General features: G+C 37.0%; 1 protein-coding gene across 1 annotated transcript in view; it reads left to right on the top strand.

Moving 5' to 3' along the window:
* Positions 1–16,310, top strand: part of LOC126106593 (peroxidase-like) — a 118,275-nt gene that overhangs the window by 91,142 nt on the left and 10,823 nt on the right. Inside the window, exons 9-12 of the mRNA XM_049912937.1 lie at positions 2,533–2,680; positions 5,563–5,719; positions 14,497–14,667; positions 15,959–16,148. Of these exons, the coding sequence (XP_049768894.1) occupies positions 2,533–2,680; positions 5,563–5,719; positions 14,497–14,667; positions 15,959–16,148 (666 nt within the window). The remainder of the gene's footprint in view (positions 1–2,532; positions 2,681–5,562; positions 5,720–14,496; positions 14,668–15,958; positions 16,149–16,310) is intronic.

The following is a 16,310-nucleotide window of genomic DNA, read 5'->3' as shown; positions in this document are numbered from 1 at the left end:
GATGTTGGGGCGTGAGCGGAAGACGGCCTAACGGTGTGCGGGACCGTAGCCCAGCTTCATGGAGACGGTTGCGAATGGTCCTCGCCGATACCCCAGGAGCAACAGTGTCCCTAATTTGCTGGGAAGTGGCGGTGCGGTCCCCTACGGCACTGCGTAGGATCCTACGGTCTTGGCATGCATCCGTGCGTCGCTGCGGTCCGGTCCCAGGTCGACGGGCACGTGCACCTTCCGCCGACCACTGGCGACAACATCGATGTACTGTGGAGACCTCACGCCCCACGTGTTGAGCAATTCGTCGGTACGTCCACCCGGCCTCCCGCATGCCCACTATACGCCCTCGCTCAAAGTCCGTCAACTGCACATACGGTTCATGTCCACGCTGTTGCGGCATGCTACCAGTGTTAAATACTGCGATGGAGCTCCGTATGATACGGCAAACTGGCTGACACTGACGGCGGCGGTGCACAAATGCTGCGCAGCTAGCGCCATTCGACGGCCAACACCGCGGTTCCTGGTGTGTCCGCTGTGCCGTGCATGTGATCATTGCTTGTACAGCCCTCTCGCAGTGTCCGGAGCAAGTATGGTGGGTCTGACACACCGGTGTCAATGTGTTCTTTTTTCCATTTCCAGGAGTGTAATAGAAATGTATAAATCTGATAAAGTGCTTTACAATGTGAGGCATCCTGAGTACAAAAACAAATTAAGGGGCCTGGAGAGCTCAGAAAAAAATTATATATATAAATGAAATAAGTATGTTGATACATACTTTTGCTTTCTTGTGAGAGTAGCTTGAGCAGAGGCCATGTCGTCAGTGATGCACCCAGGCTGTATCTCATGGCTAATGACCTCTGCAACTCTTTTGTAGCTACCCAGTATTCTTAAGCTATTTCTGTGCTCGAGGTGCCTCACATTGTAAAGTGCCTCATCAGCTTTATACATTTCTATTAATTTTGTAGTTGACAGCACAGACAAATTAAACTTCGCAGCCATGTTTACAAACATGCTACCAGTGACAGAACACTGCAGCAATACTAGCGCTCCAAGTGGTAACATTTCACATTGCAGTGAACAGAAGACAAGTGACTTTTATGATGAAATCTACAGCAAGGCCCTAGATTTGATCATCTTTATTTGGTGACAGGTGCAATTTGACAAAGTTCCCTTTTACACCATAAATGTCTTTGACATAAATATTTGACATATCAGCTTTGACAAAGAAATGTGATAGCGTAACACAGGCCTTAGAGCAGTAAACATGAATTCATTGCTGATAATGGAGCGTACAGAAAGATCATGCACACATAGTACAATCATTCACAGTGAAACTCCAGGTGGCTAGAGATGAAAAGATATTCCTTCCTGCAAAAGGGCTGAACTCATATTGCTGCCAAAGTTTTATTTATGGGATATATCATGTCATCAATGGTAAGCTCTACGACTTGATGCCTCGATAGGTTGAAGCCATTGCTGGTGCCAGAACTAACAACTATGTGTACTTTATTTCACACCCTGTACACCCCCAGATTGCTGACAAATTGAATTGTGTTGTTCTGTATTCAACGAAACACACACACACACACACACACACACCAATGTACTAGGAATTACCATAATTTTCCCTATGAGTGGATTAGCTCTAATCATAATATGTTGTTAGTATACCACTTCACACAAGTAAGTTACGGTATAAAAGTTTTGATTAATTACCTTGCTTAGTGCAGTTTACTACCAATTTATAACTCTACTTGTTCTGTGTTCCTGACCACACTCCTTCATTCTGGGTTGTCCAGAAATGATGCATGGATGGATTGATGAATGAATGGATGAATGCATGGATGGATGAATGAATGAATGAATGAATGAACAAGAAACAGGTGTGGGTAACGAATTGAGAAAAATTATTCCCCTTCGGGACAGTGCTCTTGATACAAATATGGAGTTGGGGGATATGAAGGATTTTAGTTGAAAATCATGTTAAACTCCAAACTGTTTACCAGTCTTGGCACTGTCAGACACTTCCATCCATATCAACATTTAAAGAAATTTCTGGATTGGAAGAAAATGTTTTCAGTCCAACAAAGAAGTTATGGCAGCTGTTGATGGGTGTGTGGGATACTTACGTTAAATCATATCAGGTATGGTGTCTCCTTACCAAACATATGTTGCATAAAAAGCATAAAATAAATTCCATGTTTTACCTAAAAAGCTGCCTTTATCTGTTAAGCTGAGAAATTTTATCTTTGAGCTGGTGCAACTTTGAAATACATAACACAGCAACTATGCCAACCTTCAGAAAGAGCTTTTATTAGATGGTAAGCTACTTCTTTACCCCAACACTTTCCCCTGCCTCCCTCATCCACTTACCGATACCGCCATCTATGACTTAACTTGGAAACATCATAAACATTATGTATAAACTTAAAATCACAACTTTGTCACCATTATTGTTGGCTATAAGGAATCATCTCACCTAATTGTGTTACAATGTGATGATATGTTCCCTGACCACAAACGGACCTGACCTGATTACAGGTGAGGACTGGTTGGCAAAATATAATATCACATCAAGGGACACAGGCTTCAGTTATTGTTACAATGCCTCTACAAATCCAGCTACACTTGCAGAATTTACAGAAGCAGTTTACCGAATGTTCCATGGAATTGTTCAAGGTAAAATGCGGTAAGTTATGGTCAGTCGTATATTTTCTTTTTGCAAATGTGCCATTAAATGTTAAAAAAAATATAAGATGTTAGTCATCTTTGTGTCAACATTTATAGACACTTTCTATACCACTGGTTCCAAACCACATAAATCCAATAAAACTTCAGAGAAGATTTTTTTTTAATTAAAAAGATGGAAGTTATAAATAAGTTCTTAAATAAAAATAAAAATTGATCTATATGGTAATAAGAATGTTCAAATTCTCTGGGCATTGATACCAATAAGAGCTTAGGTTGGAAATCATACATTGCAAATCTTCAACTCAATAAAAAATTTCATTTCAGTAAAAGGCTGGGAGGTTGGTTTACTTTAAATTTTACATTTTATTAATATCGAATGGAAAACATTTTCTGGTGCCATTCTACACTTGGACAGTAGGTATTCATTGCACAAAAATATCCAAAACAGATTATCTGTGCCATATACCCTTGAGCATGCTTTAGGAAACTGTTAATCAACTAAGCACAGAAGCAGCAGTTTTATAATACATTTATTTGCTATGTATTTTTCACACATTTAGTTTGGTTAGTGGTGATTATTATGACTCTAATAAGCAAAAACAGTGTTCATGAAAATGGTACTAAATGTCTAAGCTCTGAAACTTCTGCGTTACAAATTATATTATGTTATAAAACTGGACTACTTTGAGACTCAGGTATTATTTTGTGACAACAGCACATTCCAGCTTTTTATTCTTAAACACTGTAATTCAAGTAACATTTAACATGTAACTCTGCTGCAGTGTTTCTATGCTGTCATTAGTGATGGAATCTACAAGTACATGTATAATAATTGAGCTAGACATGAACACATGTTGGCAGGTATAATAAAGTGTTTTTACACTTCTTGACTGCTTCCTGCTGCTGCCGATAACTTTCAGGAGCTAACTAGCTGAAGGAAAGTTGATATAAGTAAGTTATATGTGCAGACCATGCTACACACTGATCAGCCAGAACACTACGATCACCAGCCTACTATCGAAACAAAATCATCCAACGTGCTAGCAGCATCACGTGGCGAGGAATAACTGGTAGTCATACGCGCACACACGTTCACACACACACACACACACACACACACACACACACACACACAGTATCAGTGAGTGTGCTGTCCTTGCGTAGAATGAGGAGGGTGTGTGAGCTATCTGAGTTTGACCAAGGGCAGATAGTAATGGCCCAAAGGCTCGGTACAAGCATTTCAGAAACATGCATGACTTGTCAGGTGTTTGCGGAGTGCTGTGGTGAGTGTCTTTAACATGTGGCAAAAGCAGGGTAAAAGCACATCCAAACATTGTGGGGTGGGGCAACGGTCACCCCTCATTACAGATCTCGGATGTCGTAAGCTGGGCAGTCTGGTAAAACGAGACAGTCAGTGAACTGTGATGAAACTAACATCGGACTTAACTGGACAGTTTACAGGAGTGTCTGAACACACAGTGCACTAAACACTCCTAACAATGGGCCTCTGCAGCCAATGACCCGTGCGTGTGCAATGTTAACACCGTGACTTCGGAAACTGTGAGTGAAATTGGCATGTGACTACTGGCACTGGACGTTTGCACAATAGTAGAGTGTTGCACGATCTGATGAATCTTGTTACATTCTCCATCATGCTGATGGGAGGGCACAAACCCGTCATCTTCCGGAGGAACAGCTCCTCGACACCTGTACTGCACGATGGAGACTAGCTGGCAATGGCTCCATTACACTCTGGGGAACATCCGTGTGGTTATCCGTGAGTCCAGTGGAGTTCATGCAAGGCACCGTGTGGCCAAGGAGTATTGTACACTGGTTGCAGACATGTACACCCCTTCATTACAATCAAGTATCCCAACAGCAGTGGCCTTTTTCAGTAAGCTAATGCACCATATCACAGGGACAGTAGTGTGATGGAATGACTCAAAGACCACAGTGGTGAGTTCCAATTGCTGCTCCCCCCCCCTACCTCCCCCCCAACTCACCAGATTTTTATCTGATCAAACACATCTGGAATGTGATTGCACATGGAGCCAGAGCTCATTGTCCTCAACCCCGGAATTTATGGGAATTAGATGATTTGTGTGTGGATGTGGTGCCAACTCCCTCCAGCATTAACTCTTGTGCTTAAGGATTTTTTTTTTTTTTTGGCAACAATGCTAAAATAAATATTTCATACTCAGAACACTAGGGGATTCCAAGTGAACAAACTGTGACAAAACTTGGCAGATGCTTTTGTACACTCACTGTGTCACGTGGATGCATACCACTCATTCAATTGTAAGCCTGTTGGTACTCGCCTGTTGATTTGTTGAATGTGTTGGAACTGAATCATAGAAGCAAAATTTGAGGTAAATAATCAAACAGTAATAAATCATTACTAGGATTATTCATTAAAGTATCTCTTATAAAATACTGATAGGTGTGGGAGTATCAGTTAAAAATTATTGTGCAAAAACTGCCAATATTTAGATGAAGATACTTGATTTTAAGAACTATCTATATTTTTCCATGTTTCTACACATGACAGATCAGTTTGTATAATAAGAACAAAAGTGGACCCACTATCGTTCTGCATTCTTTTAATTACCTAAATCAAAACTGGTTCCAAGCAATATCTCTGATCAAATAATATTTGAGCTTCCTAGAAGGAGAGTTGGATAAAGACTGTTCTTACACATGTGGATTATTATGTTATAATTATTTACATGTATCTTCTAATGATGAATTATGTTTATATTACTCTGTGGTGTGTTCTTACTTATAAAGAATGCATCATATAAAACTTGAAAATTATATGGACATCTTTGTTATATGGACTTCTTTATTTGTACATCAGACTAATTGAGCCACATTTTGCAGGCTGTACAAAGGTATAGGATGTCCATTTAGAAGTCGAAAAATTACTAACTGGTTGGATAGGCCAGAAATAATCACTCAGGGTGATCATTTGGATCAGATAGCCCTTGGTATGGCACAACAACCTACTGCAAAGGATGATAAATACACAGACTATGAGGTATGTGTGTCAGAACTTGTTACTTCAGCTGATTTACATTTAAGCTGTAAAACATCACTTTCACTTTATTACTGAGCTCACATTTTTTGCCTGACTCAACACTAAACTGGTCTCTTTGAGCAGAGCCATTGTTCATGTATTGTTTGTTCCCTGTGTAGAGTAGTTCTCATTTGTTAAATTGATCCATTATGTAGTTTTAAATATGCACAAATGTATTGCTTTTGCCTCTCTTTGTTTTCTTTTCATGCACCACATATCTTGAAAAGAAGCATCCAAACTAAGAAATAGGGAACTGTATGATTTTTTTTCATGCTGGTAAAACCTCCACCTCAATCTTCTTCCACCCTCCTTCCCTTCTTTATTTACTCATCGTGTTCTATACATCATACCAGGAGGGATAAGTAACAAGTTAAGGTAAATAAGGAGGGGCTGCAGTTAGAAAGTGTAATTAATAGCCAAGTATTGTTTAACAGTTGTAAACAATTTGTGCTATTATTCTGAAAAATGGTGATGCCTCTTCATTTATATTTAGTAGTTGCTGTTCACCTGTTACTGCTAGCTTAAAATCTGCATGAAGACTTTCTAATATAGAACAAGTTAACTATGTGCTGTAAGAATGAGTGATTATTTATAATCAACATAACATTGTGTACATTTGACAACAACGTTCCACCTTTGAAGACCGTCAGTTATAAGTCTGACATATACCTGTATAATCATTAGTGTTATGCTTGTTTTATTTTGATATTTTTTCTCTCATATTTTTTTTGTCCTAATTTAATAATCTAACTTCTCTAAAGAACAATGTCTTAATTAGGTTGGTTTCATTTTTTAGAAGTTCGGGAGGGGCCAGGATTGGCATGGTTACATTTACATTCCTGTGAAACACTAACTGAATATTATTAAATATATTCATTTAGTAGCAAGTTCAGTACTCGTCAAATTTCTTTGAGATTCAGACTCCACACCTGTCATTTATGACTAAACTGAGTATTTCCTCTTCTTAGATTACAGTCCAATTTTGCACTGAGTACTGTATTATGATTTTCCAATTTCAGTCCCATGGCACAGCCAGTGGACCACAGAGTTTCTGAACTTCAATTTTCTATTACACAGCACTTCATTGTTACATTGCCAAATGCAGTCCCCCACCCCTTGATTTGCCCAGAGACTTAATAGGCCTATATGCATCATTTCACATACTCTGTCAGTCCAACTGGTCACTTACACATCAGTACTGCTGGTATCTAAAAACCTTGTGGTGCTACAGATACATTAACCCTTAACTCACGAGGCGACTTTTCTGTAATGTATACCACAAGGTGTGATCTCTGGAACCCCTATGTTTGAACCAAGATTTAAGGTAAAAATCATTTGAAATTTCTAATTTATGCTATATAATTTTTATTTTTACAATTATTTAAGTGTTTCGTAAATGCTTCTAGTTTATTTTATTGCACTAAACAAAGCCTGCAGAATTTTACTATTTATCACACGTAAGCACATAATTTTGTGTGGTTCTTTTAAATAGTACAGATAAATACTGTTAGAGTACTGAATTTTACATTGTGAAAAATTATGCAATCTCTGTAGCAAATAAATTTCCAAATAAAACTAAATTCCAGGGTTTAAATTAGCACATAAAAATTCCAACCAAAAGGTACAAAAAGAAAGTCTGTCAAATTGACATTCATTGCTAGGAACTACATTTTATCACCATTCAGAACACATTCAAATTTAACAGACACTTTAAATATTTCATTGAAGAAACAGACTGATCTCCATTATAGCTTTCCCGAAGTTCTTCCTCTGAATGATACTCTTTTTTGATAGCAGGACTGTGATCACTGGCTAATGTAAAATCATTGTCTTTTTTGTTTATTTCTCGATCTATATCACTGACACCTTCCTTAATAGACTGACTAACAATTTCATCAAACTCAGGAAAGTTAAAAATGACACATTTGTGCCAACACATTTTGGGCTATACGGTACTGTGCTGAAGAAAACAGGTAAGTAGTTCACGAGTCGCGTAGTAGGAGACTACAACACCTATTAATAACAAGTCTCAACAATAAACACAGAAGGTGATAATTCAACCAGCAACAAAACATCATAGGGGTGGCAATTTATGGAGGGTAGGGGGAGTAAGAAGCATTCCCCCTCAACTGGCCTTGGAGAGTGTTGAAAATTTTCCTGCAGTCTGAGAGACCACACCTCGTGAGTCAAGGCTTAACAAATTTTACTGTATATAATTTTTTGTCATTTACATGCCTTTTATATGTAATAATACTTTTACAAGGGCACAAATAATTTTTCATTTCAAAAATGTTTATTAATAAGCTTTAAAAGTTATAAACTTCCATTTTTACAAATCATATTTTGACTAGTGTTGCATCCACACTGGACTTCCCACCTAAAATTTATGAAATTCTCTAAATATTAGTAAAATATTAAATATGATAACTTAGTATTGCAAACCTCAGCAAAATATTACAAATAATTGAAAAGTTCCCAAATAATATTTTCACCAAAAATGTCATTTAAGTGGTCCAATAATAATGAATTTTACAGCAAAACTATTTGTTTCTTAACAATATTGAATTTTAATCATGTGAATAATGCCATAAAGCTTTTGTAAAAAAAAAAGTCATTAGCATCTCACAAAACTCATTACATTTACTCTTCCATTTCATGTTAGCAGAATTACCCAAAATTTCCTTTGCAAAAATGAATAATATACAATTTTTAATTTTTAACTAACATTTATTCCCACTGATCATTGCAATGTTAAGCAGTGCATGTAACACCTACAGTTATTTTAAAAAATCTTAAGTGTGAGGACTGTCATATAAATATTGCTATAATTTTCGGTGGCAACAGTCCGATATACAGGTGATTCAGTAAGGGTGAATAAGGGTGAGTTATTGCTTCCAGATGGCAATTCTACATCCTCAGCACAGAGGCTTGGTATAGGACTCTGTAATGTTTCTGCTCACAATTAAGATGTGAAATGCTTGTAATAGCAGTCTTCTCATTGATTTACAGGGACTGCTGCAAAAGACACAAAGTTTTGAAGCAGAAAGGCAATTCATTAATGTTAAAAACACTTATATTGATGTGTCAGGGGTGTCAATGATTGTTAATCAACTGCCAAACTCTTTGCATTTGCTGCAGTGGGGTCTTTCTCTTACAATATGTTCCATTCCTACATCATTATAAATAATATTCTCACAACCATAACTCCTGGATATCCATAAATTATTTGTAGTTTCTTTCCTTCTCACTTCTCCACTCAGCAACAATCAGACTGAGCAAATGCTGTACAAAAACTGAGACATAACTGCAGCAAACTGAGCAAAAACTGAGTCATGCAGACACAGTTGAAGTCGGTTATAAAATGTTTAAACAATTAAGGGAGCACTTAGCTCTTCATTAAGAATTACAATCAAGCTTTTCATGTTTAACTTATTTTAGTATGAAAGGAAATCATGAATTCAGCTACCTACAGGCACTGAAACAAATAAATGGTGAAAGTGGAAAACTTCTGCTGGACTGGAACTTGAATCCAGATGCTCTGTTTCTTCAGAATGGTTGCCTTAACTGCCTCACTCATCCAGACATGCTTCCTTGCTGACCCAAATTCTCAACCTGTCACAGGCAAGTAGTGCCCCCTTCTATTAGCCCTGCTGCTCAAAGAATTCGCTTAGTCTCGCAGGGGTTCCAAAGATGTGGTGTACCTGCATGATATACTCATACGATATGTGTTGTCTGTTCTGTCAGACACGCCACTGGTGGTACAGCAGCAATCATCCATATATAACACAATAAATCAGGACATCAGCCACCTACAGGCATTGAAATAAATCAATGGTGTGCCAGACCGGGACTCGAACCCTGATGCTCTACTTCTCTACAACAGTTGCCTTAAATGCCTCAGCCATCCAGACATGCTTCCCATCTGACTCAAATTCTCCACCTGTCACATGCAAACAGCACCCCAGTCAATTAGCTCTGATGCTCATGGCATTCGCCAAGTCCTACAGGGGTTTGGAGTGTATGGTGAAGCTGTACCAAAAGTAACTAGGGCTGTCCTCACTGATATGTATGTATTGATATGTTGTGTCTGTTCTGTCAGACATGTCAGACACAAAAGACATCACACATCAACTTATTTTTTTTTGTTTAATTTGGTGTTTAACACACAACCACAAGAATTAGAATGTTAATAGAATGGTCATTTTCCCAGTAAATACTGTTCTTCAGACTCTTACATCTTCATACAAAAATTACATTACTTATGTGATTTTAACAACCCAGTGTTTTGTGTAACATTGTTATTATTTGATCTGGTCAACTATTTCATTTATAGAATAATAAATGTAAATAAAAGAAAATTTACAGAAAAATGAGCTTAACTGAATAGCATTAATGTAATACTATGAAGCAATATGAAAATTGAAAGATTAACAATGAAAAATGAAGTAAACAAGTGTATCCCGATGTATAGTAGTTGTGCATATCATATTAGGCAATAATATAATAACAATAATATTAGGCAATAAGCAGCTCTCAGTACATTACATTACTGTGTCCCTCATTTGCTGGACAAGTAAATTGATGAGAAAGTTTAAAATCAGAAAGAACACATACACAGATTTATCTGCAGAAAATTTAAAACTGATGTGAGAAGCCCAATGTTCTAATCCTAAACTGCACATGACAAGGAAGACGAATGATGTGCAAAATCATTCACAAATAAGGAAGGATTAAAATACTGCCTCAAGGGATGCCGTTCTACTGCTGAAATCTTTCATGCAGAATTTTGCCAGCTTGGTATTTGAAAAAGTGTTGGAATGGGGAGGACTGTATGAGTACAGGCAGTCTTTATCATATGGAGCTAGCCAAGATTAGTTTGTCTCCAATCAGCATTAGAAATATCTTTGCTTTATTAGTTCTGGAGAAATGCAGTAACACACTAGGCAATACTGACCCTATGACTAATCTTCAAAAATGGAATGAAGAGGAGAACATTTGTAGTAAGTGTTGATTTGGAAGAATCTTTTGACAGCCTTGACTGGAATACACCATTTGAAATTCTGAAGTTACCAGAGATAAAATAGAGGGAGCAAAACGTTCTCTACAACCTGTACAGAACCATGACTGCAGTTATAAAGAGTCTAGTAGCATGTGAAAGGAAAACTGTTTTTGCCAAGATAGCTGTAGCTTCTCCCCTTTTTTATTTAATTTGTACATGAAACAAGCAGTGAAGGAAACCAAGGAGAAGTTTAGAAACAGAATGTAGGTGCAGGGAAAAGAAAGCGCACCTGGAGCTCTCAGTGTGTAGGTTGTGGATTGCATCCAACATGCTGAAGGTGCTGTTCTGGCAGCTATCAAGGGAAAACAATGCAATCAACTTCAGGTTGTGGCACATGGAACAAATGATGACTTGGATCATCCCAGTGCTGGCAGAGAAGGTTGAAGAAACCAGTTGTGCTGGCATAGTTTGAAAAAAACTCACAGTTTGTAGTATTGTGAAGGTCTACAACAAGCTAGGCTGCACCTTCATAAATTAGTGTCATAGGGCTGAGAAGTGTACCGTCCCCTTAAATGAGTCAGGTGTGCACTTCACGTTAGCGGCTGCTACTCTGGTAGCTAGCTGGCTATGTGTGGAGTGCACATAATGTTTTTTTTTAGATTCCATCCATTTCAGATAATGATAACTGTAGGAAACCTGAAAGAGTGAATACAAAAACCAAATAAATGCCCCTTACAGGCAAGAGTATTAAAATCCTAGTGTTTAACTACCAAATAATTTTAAAAAATTGCCAGAGTTTGAAGTGCTCCTCAAAATGTTGGAGCTAACAATGTACACTGTGGCACATGAAAAACTGGCCCCAAGTTCTAGAAAGCTTATTGTTGGGAGCCAATTGTCATCTGTTGTTTCAAAGCTGTTGTGACTATGTTTTGTACAGGATGGCATGACCTGTCACACTTCATGTGAGTGCACCTCATGAGTTCGTGAAAGATTCACAGAGGAAAAGACTGTCAGCAAAGGATTATGGCTGCCGTGTTTGTCAGACATAACCACTAGTTACTTTTATCCATGGGGCAGTGTTAAGGTAAAAGTGTGTGCTAATAACCCAATACTTCTAGAAGACTTTAAGCACAATATTCATAATGAAATTTTGAGAATTGATGAGGCAGAGTTGTGCAAGGTGTATAGCAACATGTGGGAACATGCGTAAATGTTCACTGAAGCACGAGGCGGTCATTCTCAGGACCTACTGTAAACTAATGTAAAAGACAAGATCAGTTCAGGAAATGCAGACCTTTGCCATAGCATCTATGTTATTTCTTTATTATCTAATGATTATATGTTTATCTATCTGTTGTTACATCTGTTCATGGTGGGCAACAATTCATGGATTATTGGTGAGCAATCTGCACTCAGGGCCAGTTTTTCATATGCCATCCTGTACTAGGCACAGAAAACTTATTATAAACCAAAAATTGATAACTGAAATTTTAGGGGAAAATCAGGACCATCCACTGAGAAATCAGTCACCTCCAGATGTAACTGAAAAGTTTAGAGAAAACCTAAATTCATTAGTACATAAGTTCCCCCAATCACTCCATCACCATTGGAGGAAATTTTAATCAGCAAATGGGAAAATTACAGTCTCGTAAGTTATGGGAATGACAAGACATCCTGTGGAATGTTATAACTACTTAGAACAGGTTGTTCAGAAGCCACTCATGATGAAAATATAATGGGTCTAATAGCAACAAACAGGCCTGACCTTTTTGAGAATGTCTTCAATGAAACTGGTATCAGTGACCCAGAGACAGTTTCAGCAACAGTTATTACCAAACATACAAAGAGACCATAGTATTGCATCACAATAATATACTATAAATTGTGGTATAGAGCCTCTGTATAGAATGATATAATGAAATAGACACTACTGCAGAATAAATGTAAAACAACACGTAGTACTATAGAGAGGAAGAAGTTGAATAAAAAATACTTGGCTGTCAGGAGGGCAATATGTAAATCTTTTTTTCTTCCAAACTGAATTTTCACTCTGCAGGGTATTGTCCACTGATCTGAAACATCCTGGCAGATTAAAACTGTTTTCTGAAACAGGACTCAAACTGGAAACCTCTGAAGTTACATAGGATATGAGGTACTGGAAGATGTAAAGCTGTGAGAGTGGGTCATGAATCTTGCTTGGATAGCTCAGTCTATATGCAATGGAACTGACATGAATATCGGAGTCTTGTCCTTGATTGCACCCGTCTTGATCACCACCAGGTTAAAAATCTGCTTGAATGTGGGATGGTTCTGGTTTGTTGATGTACAGGACACCATAATTTAGATGACACTAACACATTCAGTTCAGTTACTGTGTGAGGTGACCAGTTTATCTTCTATAAAACATTATTAGTACCCATATCCATGTCAGAAACCACAATGCATAACAACTACTGTCCAGTGGGGAGTTTTAAGTCCTACTGTTGAACAAAAACAGTGATCACATTTATATAAACAGACACAGTTCATAATTAGCATTGTTCTTCAGTAATTCATCACATTTAATTATACTGTGATAGTTCATTTAAGTCAGTTTGTAATTAGATCCACAATGTTCAACAAGCACTAGTTCAACAACAATAACATTCCACAGTACTTGTTGATCAAAGCACAATTAAGTCAAAATTTTTAATCACTAGATAGTCCTTACACTTTAATGTTAGTGATTTTTGTGGTTGTAAATGCACATATTTTCATGTAAAGAACATTTATAATTGTGCTTTGAGTCAACATCAAGAGTGCATCCATCACAGATGTTACTTCTGTACTTTCAAACCATGGAGTGCCAATTTTGGGTGACATCCAACTACTTACAGATGAGTGTAAGAACAAACTGTTATTCTGAAAACACGTTATGCTCTGAAAAGTGGATAGGTTGAATGTTACAGTTTTTGATTAATTACAAGAACTAATATTTTTAATTAATGGTATGAAAACGTTGCTAGTCAGAAATTTAGAAAAATATATGGACACTATTATTCTTAACATGATGAAAATCCTCTTATTGATACAAATGAGCACTACATTGCAAATTATGAATTATTAATCTGTGGGTTAATTTATCAATGCTATATAACATCTTATTGATGTAACGAAAGTATATAGTCAAAATTCTTTGTTTCCTGTCAACTGACACATACTCTTACCAACAAATATGCTGCTTGCCCATCTCTTTGAGGGAAGACATATTTACTAATGGGTTACTACATGAAAACCATGTCAAATAATTGATTAACTTATAGTAAAAAGTAAATTATTTGGAACATATAGTAGTGGTGCAGCCACTGTGTCTTTGTTTTGTATGCTATAATGTTTATTGTTTCATAAGAGGAACAAATATTTGTTGTAATTAGTGCAATAGACCATAGACAAAGACAAGTGGAAGTTGAAATAAATGTCAGCAAAATTTGTTGTATTTGGAACATAAGGAATAGGAGCTTTATCTGCTGCTATGTTAATTGAAAAATTTTTTGTGTGGTGTGAAACTTTCCAGTAAAACATTCTGGCTTTTCTACAAAGAGTTTTTTGAACACATGAATAAATTTAAATTTGAACAAATAAAATGCTGTTTGTGACAGATTTTAAAAATCCAAATTTATTACTAAACTTTATGTGTTACTAATTTGCATATATTAATGATACATGACAGCTATAATTAATATAATGTAAACAATTTCAGCTTGACAGGAACCTATTCAAAGGAGATGGGGAATATGGCCAAGATCTCTCTACATTTGATATATTAAGAGGAAGAGATTCTGGCTTGGGAAGCTACAATGATTATCGGGAATTAATTGGGCTACCCCGCGCTGAGAAATTTGAAGACTTCAGTGATCTTATGCCGTATGAGGTTTGTACATTGGCTATTCCACATTCTTGTTTGTTGGAAATTGTTAAACATTGCATCATTAGATTAAGTATAGTCATCATGCCAACCTAATGTCAAAATCATCACATTGCACTGTTAAAATGCTCTTTAGTAATCATTTATCTAAAATTCTTTCTTTATACAGATAGAGTATGGACAAAATGCAACCTTAAGATATAGGTAACCCCTTATCCTTGACGTGCAGCCATCAAAATTGCTTGCCCAAATAGGTGTGTCATTGTACTAATAAGTAAAGTCAGTGCTGAAAATTAAGTAGATGCAAATGCTGTGAGACTGGCAACAGAGCTCTCCTCTGTATGGAGTTTTTTTTTTTTAAAGTGTCATAGTGTTAATGATATATTAAAAATAAAACATCACAAAATACAGGCAATGCAAGAAAATTGACAATTAAATACATTGCCTTCTCCGGAGAGTTGAAGTTTTGCAAAGGAGATAAGATTAGTGATTACCACGTCAGTAAACAGGACACTGCAGATGAAAAAACAGGTAGGTCTGGACAAGAATGAGGAAACCAGAATATTTAGGTAAATCACACTCAACATTATTATGATGCTTTTCTCAGTAACTAAGACAACTTTTGCTAGTTTTCAGATTAGTATGACCATGTCAAGTTTTTGTTACTAGTCTCATCATCTCTCGGTGAAGCAAAGAGGTGATGTCTGGTTGGTACTTATGTAACGAGTCATCATTTCTTCTTCCAGTAGTCCACATGCAATGCATTCAAACTTTAATCCACAAACATATATTATGAAAATCAATTCTCATGTAACTTTTTGAATAAGCTTACAAAATATTTGTTTTATTGTAATATTATGAAGAGAATAGACAGCTGCTCATCAAGTAGAGAAGACAATGAGCTACAGGCTACCACAAGAAGAAGACTGCTATACATTGGAGCTTTTGCCCAAAAGGCCTTCTTCTAAAGTAGAAGCACAACACACACATTTACATTGCCACTGTTGTGTGTCTTGTGCTTCTACTTTAGAAGAAGGCATTTTGGCCAAAAGATCCAAGGTATAGCAGCCTTCTTGTTGTACCTATCTGTGAATCAACATCTCCTCTGTATGCTGAGTAGCAATACAGCCTTTTCATTACACTGTCCTCATTTTGTCCTGGATTTTCCACTGTTGTTTTGGGGTAAGTTGCAGGGTAAGAAATTTGTAAACGATTTTACTCCTACACGGGAACAAAGTATTTTATGACTATGTTTCTGAGATGTTTATAATAGCTTTTATTTATTAATTTTTTTCAGGATGCCACAGCTTTGGGGCACTTTTATGAACATCCTGATGATGTGGACCTCATCATGGTGATGTTGGACAAGAGGAATGAAAATACACTGAATGTAAGGGAAACTATACTTGTGGAGCAATTCAAACGCTGGAAATGTGGAGACCGATTTTTCTATGATTATGGCGGATCTCCTTACCCATTCACATCAGGTACTGGATAATTTTTTTCTTATTTTATTTTGTTTCCTTAGTTTCTTGTAATCATTTCTAAAATCGGTTCTTATTTCCTTTCTATGGGTAGGCATTACTTTATGTCCATTGGTATTGTTCAAAATACTCCTTACATGAGGTATCACTTTAAAAGTACAAAAT

Source organism: Schistocerca cancellata, chromosome 10 (assembly GCF_023864275.1).
Source record: "Schistocerca cancellata isolate TAMUIC-IGC-003103 chromosome 10, iqSchCanc2.1, whole genome shotgun sequence".
In the NCBI taxonomy this organism is placed as follows: Eukaryota; Metazoa; Arthropoda; class Insecta; order Orthoptera; family Acrididae; genus Schistocerca; species Schistocerca cancellata.
Note: the sequence above shows the minus strand (reverse complement) of the source record. Positions and strands in the feature narration are given on the sequence as shown.